The following is a 10579-nucleotide window of genomic DNA, read 5'->3' as shown; positions in this document are numbered from 1 at the left end:
GGGGGGAGGGGGGGGAGATGTATTCCCGAATTCTTTCCCGCGAGTATTACAATGGGGGCGGGGCATAGCCTCCTTTATATTCCTGAACGATAATAATGCAGGCATTTATAATGCGCAACATATCCACCCAAGGGTTGCTCAAGGTTTTCATGTTTTTCCCACTATCTATATAGAGTAGGGGGCCTCAGATCTGCCCTTATTATCAATCTATTATATACCTCCTCCCTCTCTCATTCCCTCTTCCATCTCTCCTTATTTAGTACATTGTGATTCAGTATTATTCTCATATAGTTTTCGTTTGATATCAGAGGCGGAAGTGAGCTGATAGGAGAATAGAATGGAAAAAGGCAGAACATAATGTCGTTTTTAAACAGAGCCCTGTTGTAAACCAGCCTATTTCAATGTTTTAACAATGTTCCGTAATGATTATGTAGCTGTACATGATACTCTGTACAAAGATGCGAAATGAATAAATATATATCTGCATTATTATCTTTATCATACCTGATAAAACATTTGTAATCCAAACAGTTGAATGATCCCACTGAGAAAACCAGAAAAATCAAATTCCCTTCCTAGTTTTGTTTCTTTCTGTGTTACTTATTTAAAGAAGAATGAATACTAATTGAAAACCATAAACAAGTAGTGAGAAAGTATTATGACATAATCAAGAGCAGAGTACAATGGTTCTTGGTTCTAGGACACCTACCCCTGGACATCCACCCACGGATAACCACCTCAGTCAACTAACCCCTAGGACAACTACCTCCAAGGGCAAACACCCTCTATGACGACTACCCCCGGGACAACTACCCCTGGAAAAACTAACCCCCAGACAACTACTCCCGGACAACTACCCCCAGACAACTGCCCCCTACGACAACCATCCTCTAGGACAACTACCCCCGGACAACTACCCTGGGGTAGTTGTCCTAGGGGGTAGTTGTCCTATGGGGTAGTTGTCCTAGGGGGCAGTTGACCGGTGGTGGTTATCCGGGGTGGATGTCCAGGGGGTATGTGTCCGGATACGGGTTTTCTTCACTATATTATTTGGTGTAAAATATTTGACGTGCTTTATACAATAATATAATGTGGATCCACGCCTTTGTATGTCTTGTATTCTGTCTTTTCATTATTCCAAAGGCTTTTGTATTTACAGTGTGCCAAATGGACCTTGGTATTAAAGGTTTACTTCTGCACGTTCATGTGTATGCGTTTGAATAATGATTATGACTTGTGTGCATGTAGGCTATCACCGTGGGTGCCACTACCAGTTCTGACCAAAGATCTTCCTTCTCGAACTACGGCACATGTGTTGATATCTTTGCTCCTGGTTCATCCATCAAAAGTTGCGGTATTAGCTCCAAAACTTCCACAAGCACAAAGAGCGGAACCAGCATGTCATGCCCTCATCATTGCAGGTAACGAAAAATTATGTAATATCATAAACATTGTTTCATTGAGGCTACTCCGCGATAAAAAAGCAGAGAGTGGTATATTAGAAAATATGCAAATAATACACTACAGTGAGGGCATTAGTAAGAATTACCAACACGAGGTACCTTAGGACTGTTTCGTAGGTACCGAGTTCATGTGAGTAATTTTACTAATGCCCGAACAAAATGATTTGTATTATTGTTTTATAAGAGGATATTTTGATTGTTTTATAAAATAATGTTTTATAAAATGATTTTACTAACGACCGGTCATTAGTAAAATTAAGTGTTAGGCAAAATAAATGCTTGGTCACGTGTACGCTCTCAACCAATCATTTGATTTGGATCCGCTTCATCATCTTATAATATAGATAATTATATTGACTGCTATGTTTCGATAGGCCCCGGCACGCCTCGGGGTCATATCAGGATGTAACGTCCCCGAGAGCCAGTATATAAACATCAATGCTTCGAATATTAAAGCAGTCGATATATCTTTTATATACCGAATTCACACACAAAATCTGCAAAGAATTATTACCTTATCCTTACTTGAGTAAAGACTGGTTAAAACATCACAGAAAATCTGAGACGCTGTCTGTAAATCTTCGCTGGAAAGTTGCCTGAATGTTACAATCATTCGGGAATCGCACCCGCACTGCACTCTTTGTATCCGCGCTCACACAAAGAAACTTTTACACGTGCACCAATGGGGATCTCACCAAAATGTATTTATGCGGCCCGTTAACCGGGGCATGCGGGCATCTTTTAAACGACTATTGACCGGTAGGCGGGCATGGCTTAAATCACGACTCAAATTTCGACCAATCAGATGGCTAGATTTCTAAAGAGAGGTATACAGATATTGACTCTGGTTAGGTGCGTAATATGACATTCTCTCTCAGTCTCTCCCTTCCAACTGTCTTTTCAAAACATGGAGCTTGCAAAGCTTGCGGTCTTCGCTTACATTACACTATACTACTTTGAACCTCCACCTATGCAGCTAAAATGTACTACTCGCTTCATGGTAGCCTCACATGCTCTCCTTGGTATTACACTCATGAATTATTTACAATTGCATATTGTTTACTTGTATCATAATGATTCTATGGTGTTTTTCTTTAAATCATGTAAATACTTTTGTAAAAATTATTGGACAATTTAGCCCCCCCCCCCCCTCCCCCCCCCCCCCCCCCCCCCCACCCCCCCCCCCCCCCCCCCCCCCCCCTCTGGCTGCGATTCATATTTTTAAATTAATAAACCTTGAATATTATTGGATCACCAAAAGGAGTTATATTTTCCCAATGGATTTTTATATTTTCACGATGCGTGCAGTTCAAGAATTAAATCTCGATATCAAAAAATATGTAATTGGTATCAAGCATTATATATTTTTTTATATCACGAAATAGGATTAATGTTTAAACGGCTTGCCATATACGAACATGACCGAATCTGACCTGAGGAAAACGCAAGCTTTAAAACCCATAATATCGTTTTCATGTGCTTCTGTGTTAACATATGGTGTAAGAGTAATACCATCATGGTAACAATAAAGGAGAGAGGGCATTATGTTGATGGTGAGGGTACAAAACTGTTAATAAAACCCTTGTCAATACTACGCCTTTGTATTTTACTACCAGCACTCTTGTAGCTATTTTCGCAGACATACTCTTCTAATTATGTTCAGGTAGGTCTTAGAATTGGGTGATTAATGAAAAAAATTGTGAAATAGTTCTGACAATAAATGTAATTTCCTCATGCTACACTGTTATCTTCTCCCCAGGTATTGCTGCGGTAATGTCTGCTTCAGAGAGTGATTCTGAGAAAGTGTACGCTGCTATCATTAGTAACGCTTCCTCGGGCAAGGTTGGAGACGCTGAGACTGGCTCACCCAACCTCCTGGCTTACCTCGATTAAAAAGGAGTTCCAAGAAACGAGATCTTCTTTCAGCGAAAACCTATCAAACAAATATTTTGAATATAGTGAATTTAAACCTAAGCATTTATCCCAGTTGGTAGGGCTATATTGAAGCTCACACACACAGAAAGGATCAAGGTTATGGTATTTGGGGATTAATTTTGAACATCTTAATGCATCTTAGGGATAATCCCATAAATATTACTCCAATAAGCTGTATTAAAATGGGTGGACATTGTGGTCTGGTCCAGACAATTTGATTCCTTCTGTAGTTCAATGTTCTGCTTTGAGCATTTTCATTTTCGTTGATTTTTTTGCTGTTGCTTGATTAAATGAATAGAATCTCATCCGTAAACTGAAAGAAAATCCTTCATCCTCACTTGATATGTCATAACATAATTATCGATGATGGAAAATCCTGACAATTGAAAATGCTAGATTTGTATTTTTCTTCTTCTCTATCTCTCTTTAACACAAAATCAAACTGTCGTGGGTTTTAGAGGTTGTTTTCAACCTATGATATTATATCACTCTGGTGCACTCCCTTTCATCAGCGATTAAAGTCGTGAGATTATAGAGGTGGAGATATTGTGGTCCAGTTGATAGGTCTCCAGACTGCCAACAACAAGGTACAGGGTTCAAATCCGTGTCGCAGCACTAATGTTCATTGGCAAGATATTAATCTTCATTGCCACACTTAACCTAGGCGAGGTAAATGGTATAAATCTTTTTTTTCAATCCACGGTCAATGGGTATAATTTTTATTTCACTGGATAAGTACGTTCACTGTAATGGCTCTGATATCAAAGGTGAATTATGATGTAAAACAATTACCATTGCAGCATTCTATAATCAATAAAGAAAATACAATAGCAAGGAAAAACTGAACACTGTCACTGTTTCGTTGTGAGTTACCATGAATGTGAAGTGAGAGAAAGAGAGACGGAGAGAGAGAGAGAGAGAGAGAGAGAGAGAGAGAGAGAGAGAGAGAGAGAGAGAGAGAGAGAGAGAAAGGGGTGGGAGTGAAGGGGATGGAGAGGGAGAGAGGAGAAAGAGAGAAGACAGACATGATGGGGCGAGGAAAACGGCTCACCCAAACCAAGAGATGGGGCGAAAGAGAGGTCATTATCGATGTATTGATACAATGAATGTGGGGGTGAGGGTGGGGGGGGGGGGGTGACTAAAGGTCTAAGAGAAGAATGGACGGGGGGGGGGCGAAATGTTTCCATTCTTTAACTTTGTTGAATTGTAGGGGCAGTGTAAGGGTTAAAAATACAGAAATAATAACAAGAGAATGGTGCAATGAAATAGAGGGAGAGAGAGAGAGAGAGAGAGGGAGAGAGAGAGAGGGAGGGGGGGGGGGGGGGCGAATAGGAAGAATTGACATTGTATTCGGTGGTCTGTGGTTAAATCAAATGCAGGTTTGAACCCCCTTTTTATTTTGTTTTTTTCTCTTTCTTTGCTTTTTATTCATCATTTCTCACGATTTTTTTAAAAAAGGTGAAGTGATGGCGCTACATCGGTAAGTATGCTGATTAACCTTGATGTCTTCGACACCCTTCTCTTGAGTGGTACCATTATCACACACAGGCCTACCTAATTTTTCTCCTTTTTATATATTTACATTCTTTAAAATTGAATCAAGATATTGTGTAAAAAAGTTTTGGGACAACGTACGGACATCTAACGCAGGAAGAAAAAACCCAGGTTTGATTGTCAAAACACATCACTAGTCTACCCATTTCCAAGACCAGTAACGAAGCGTGTCTAGTAAGATCTAGGCGCTGATGTCATGGGGGTGGGGATGGGAACACACTTACTTGATAGATGAAATGTGATGATCAAGGTCATTGAGTGAGGGGAAGAGTGTTGAAATACTTGTATCATTTCTTGTCACCATGCCTACCCTTACTCTCTTTTTCTCTCTCTGATTTTCCCCCTTTCAATTGGAGAGGATGTACCTTTAGGCTTCAACTATCGCACTGTTAACGACCATCATCTAAGCAATATAGCCTCCTGACAAAAATGGCCTACATTTAATAAATTAAAAACAGAGGCAGTAAGACCAGAAACTATCTCAGAAAGGGTCTTTTGGGTATTGGTGAAATGTTCACCTGAACATTAGATCAGCATCAAAATCAAAGAAATCGTTATATCATATCATCATCATCATCATCAACATCCACAGTACATCAACATCAGGAAAATATACATCATCAAGAACAACAACATCAGCATCATCATCATCAACAAAATCACCAAGATCACGGTCATATCATTCAGATTCTAGGCATTACAAATAACAAGAAGAATTCAGGACATCACATGAACATTTTCTGTTTTTACTCATTCCCATATGTCATCATCATATGGATAAACAAAAAATAATATCAATACTCCCATAAGAAATAAAGGAAGAGACATCTGCGCAATACATTAATTCATTTCAAGTATGCAGAGGTCTTGCACAAACATTTTTTTTCTTACACCCCCTTTTTAAAGAAATAGTTGTCTCAAAGCTTGGGAAAATTGCAATATTTAATCTCTATGATATTCTCTCGGTAGAATATACAGACAAAATGTACACTATATTTACAGATATAACAAGTTGTACAACTTGAACCAAGAAAAACAAAAAATATTCATACTGATACAATTGCTAGAGATTTAGTCACTATAGTTTCAAAAGAGGAATTGCTTCTTGCTATCACAATCTACTTTAACTGTCGTAGCTTTACCATACCTGTACACAAGTGCAAAAATCTTTGAGTGAATACTTTGTTTTTTTGTAATATTCTTTATACAAGACATATTCCCATGTCACACACACACATAAATATGAACAGAAATTAACTGGGACCAGAGTAAGCAACATGCCCAATATAGCTTATTATTTAGCTGTGTTAAGCACCTCTCGTACTTGACTAGGTTACATGTGCTATACCTCTAGATACTAATGGAGTTTATTCATCTACTTTTGGATGAATCATTTAGTTTACCGTACAAAATGGTCAACAGGGATGATCACTGCTTAAATACATTGTGACCATTACATGATACTACATCACAGCTATTGTTATTTGTACTAAAGAGAAACAGAGAGTAAGTGGCTTCATAATTCTATTTTAAGAAAATTAAACGCAATCAGAAGAAAAAAAGTTACCATCGTGTCAAAAGTGCCATGTACAAGTAGCACCCACGCCCCCTCCCCCCCCCAGAAAAAAAAAAAAATCATATCATAAAATGCTATTTGAACATGCTACAAAACATGTGGCTAAAGTTGGTTACAAGTCTACAGGAGGCCTTTCTTTAAAAAAATCCTTGCACAACAGATAGAAGTGAACTATTCAGCTTTTTTTTCTCATAGAGATAGTATTTAAAAACAGTCACAGCGTTTAGCATGGGTGAACTTCTTAAATACAATCCAAATCAGCTCAATAGAAATAAATGAGGTCTACAGCTTACTCATATGGCAAATTGACACAACAGAAATCATAAACATAAATTAAAGAAACCAGTCTTCTAAATAGTGAATCAATTTGTCAAAATGATGATGAGGATATGGATATCATATAAAAACTGTTAATTATTTTCTAGAAAAGCATTACATGTGGAGAACGTATGTGTGCTGTTACACCTGCTTAATTATTTTGGCAGCTCACCAGACGCCAGGTAAAAGAAAAATATGTGTTGCTCTTTGAAACCTTTCATGTTACTAAAATACTTTCTTATACATAAATCTTCTGCAAAATATCTCGCATAATCAGGACCAGAAGTTCAACATGTCAGTGGTAAATACAGAATATGTAATTTGAAAGCTGTTTGCATGCACATGAAAAAGCAAGGGCTACCTCTTAACATTCCTATAAACCAACTAAATGAAACAAATACATGAGAGAGAGAGAGAACACAAATGTATTTTCTTAGCTTCAGACTATTGTAAAGAATGATTGAAATGTGCCTCCACCTTTACTGTTATGAAGTTCACAGGGGAGGGGCGAGACAAGCAGTTTTTGTAAGAGAGAGAGAGAGGCAGAGAGAGGCAGAGAGAGGCAGAGAGAGAGAAAGAGAGAGAGAGAGAGAGAGATTGAGAGTCAGAAATCAACAATGTTACAGAAGCAGTGTATGCACGAGTCATACTCTTCTCATTATTTTCATGATTTTAGATCATTGAGTTTAGTATGCTGTTCAATTTCATGCTATTCATAAATACAACCAAGCATGGCAAATAAGAAAAGTTTGTTATTAGTTGCATCAAACTGAATATATATATGTACATATTCAGCTTATATATACATACACATTTACTGGTCAATCTAACAAATGCAACTAATATAACATAATGTAATATATGAATACATATTAATTCTCCCTGTTGGTTCAAATCCTGAACTTAAATCATTACAATCAACAGTAACAAATCTTGGGTTTCTTAAGCTGCATTACAGTGCAGAGGCAGTGACATTTTGTACCATTTCTACCTTGATTTCATCACTTTCATGAATCTATATGAAGGTAAAAATCCTGTGCAATAGTCTAATATCTATAGTAATGGAGAAAGGGAAAGCTTCTATTCAGATTCTTAATTACAACTAGATCCAGCTCTCTCTCTTTAAACCTTAAAATAGTTACAGGTTAACCTAATAGAAGTGGTAATCCAACTGGAAACCAATCAAGTAATACAATTATACAGTGATCAGATATGGAGCCCCAAAAAGTCTTTGCATTTGAAAAGAAAAAAAAAACACAACAGCAACCAAGTCAGATAATAATGTCTCTCAATGAGGAAGATCACCGTTATAGGACTGGTTAGCTCGTGAAAGGTGCAACATGTCTCGTCATTTCATTTGAAAATTTAAACAAAGACGACATGTCACTGAATCATTTGCACCTTATACATTTGCAATTCTTTTCCCCACAGCCAGATCGACTCCACAAAGAGTATCCACACCGATCAATTCTTGGCCATTTGAGGGGGGGGGGGGGGGTTTAATTTTGGTTGGGTCTGTTGTCAGGAGTTAGGTCTCATTTAATCAAAAGGGCCACTTCTTAGCCCAAGGTGTCAACACCATTATAATCATCATAAGTGTGTGTGATTGCCATAAAGAATTGTTTCCCTTCTCTACTCATTTATAGATTCAAGAGGGAAAGTGTAATGCACAGGCAATAGAGGGAGGTGAGATAAATACATGTAACTGAAGCTGCTTCTATTGTAACACATATCTTGGTAACCCTCATCTGACAAATACCTGTAAGTTAGTGGAAAATCATGCTATGCACAACAGTGCAAATTCATTAGGAAATGAACAAAAAAACATAGTATTAACAATTACGCTTTAATTTCATATTTTGGTTGATAAAAACACATCTTGGTTCATGGCACTTAAAAAATTTCTAATCGCTCCAGCACTTTGGAGTACTGTAATACATCAATGTATACTTCTGAATTCTGTTACAATATCCAAACAGGGATTTACTGGCTTTATTAAAGGCAGGGTATTTTACAAACATTGCTGCCACTGCTGTAATGTATCTTCAATAACACCATCTTTTGGTAAAGGCGTACATACAGCGATTTCCGGTTCCTGTACCCAAGCATCACCACGCATGTAATCTGTGGGTGATGCATTGTGGGACATGGCTGTCACCACATCGGTACATTCTGAGCAGCAGATGGCAGTAAACGTAAATCTGACGTAGTGTCAGTAGAATACCCCATCGTTAAACCACTACAACTACACCAGTATATTTGATTACAAACCCTAGCATCTGTTATCGGTACACTAAAATAATCTGACCAAATTAAGGTGCTTTTAGAATTGAAGTGCTTTTTTAACTCGAATACAATCGTTACAACTTAGAAAACTGATACATCTTCACAATCAGGTGAAAACCTGTTATCACGACAAATGTTACTAATCATGTTTAAAAGATTTTTGTATAAATATACTGAAATCATACATGTTGCTTCTTTTTTTAACATATACAAAGTCATTCCCCCCCCCCCCCCCCCCCTCCCCTTTAAGAATATGGGAGAGCAAAAGCTCTTTCACATTGCATACAACCAAAATTATTGTCACAACAAAATTAAATGTTCACTTTAACACAGACAAATTGAAAAGAGTTAATTTTAAATGATTGTAAAAAGTGAAGGTTATCCCCTCCAAGTGAAACCTTCACAGTGATCTAATTGTTAATAGCAAGGGTTCATAGTGAGTATCTGGCATTGGAGAAATGAGTACATATTTTGACGTGAAATCATACATCTACTTTGGCATGCTACTTCCCCCCGGACAATAATAGATTGGTAGCTCTTTGATACAAACAACCTTTGAGCACCTACACTTTCTAGAACCAATCCTCTCTAACAGGTCCTCACCTGCCCAAAACCATCCATTGCCACACAAATAATCTCCCTTTGCCTCCACTGGGATAGATATATGGGGTAAGATAGCAGGGCCCGTCTTATAAAGAGTTGATATCAATCGCAACTATGTACGTAAGAGATAGGAGACTGCAAACTTGCCACTGATTGGAGGACTTACGGTTGATTTTGATCAATCGTTACTCTTTATAAGACAGGACCCAGGTATACCAACGGCTTCAATATCATTTTACTGTTAGATTAATCCGTACCCATGTTAAAAGGGTTGTCATGGAGCTAATCAAGATCACAATGGGTAATTTTGCACAGCCATTGTGTTCCACAGAGGGGTGAAGAAAGCAACCAAAGTGTGAATATGCTGCAGCACAAGATATACTTGTTAGATTGATTTTATATTGAAGATGGTGTGCTGCCTCGAAAACTTCTTCATATCTCAAAACTATAAAATATAGTATGCAATGTACTGTTTCAATGTGAGAGTAAATGGCACTGATGTGTCTTTCCAGGTGCTAATGGGTTTAAACAGAACACAGTCAGAACTGCATTAGGGATCATCTGCAAAGAAAGACCATGTTCCCATAAGAATCTTATCTCCCTGGAGTATTCATTGTGAAGAGATTTACCAGCAAAAGCTTAAATCGTCTTACTATATATTAATCCATGTAGATATTCAAGGATTATCTTAATACCATTTACAATTTAAAATTGAGTTAAATAAATAAAAACTTATATTCCAATTAGATTTGAGACAAATGTATGAACATAAACATAGGTCATATATCTAAAAGTTATTCCTCATTCATTTCATGTACAGCAGAATCATCTTTGGATGCTTCAA

The 10579-nt window shown here is 37.6% G+C and overlaps 1 protein-coding gene across 1 annotated transcript; it reads left to right on the top strand.

The window, feature by feature from the left end:
- Window positions 1-1248: 1248 nt before the first annotated feature.
- LOC115929620 (aqualysin-1-like) lies at window positions 1249-3356 on the top strand (the record flags this gene model as incomplete). The annotated part of the gene is given in 2 exon segments (XM_030999183.1): window positions 1249-1417; window positions 3223-3356. Coding segments are annotated over 2 exon segments (303 nt in total), but the record flags the coding sequence as incomplete, so codon positions are not given.
- Between the last annotated feature and the right edge of the window lie 7223 nt (window positions 3357-10579).

The sequence above is a fragment of the Strongylocentrotus purpuratus genome, unplaced genomic scaffold (assembly GCF_000002235.5).
Source record: "Strongylocentrotus purpuratus isolate Spur 01 unplaced genomic scaffold, Spur_5.0 spur5_scaffold_5, whole genome shotgun sequence".
NCBI classification, from domain to species: domain Eukaryota; kingdom Metazoa; phylum Echinodermata; class Echinoidea; order Camarodonta; family Strongylocentrotidae; genus Strongylocentrotus; species Strongylocentrotus purpuratus.
Note: the sequence above shows the minus strand (reverse complement) of the source record. Positions and strands in the feature narration are given on the sequence as shown.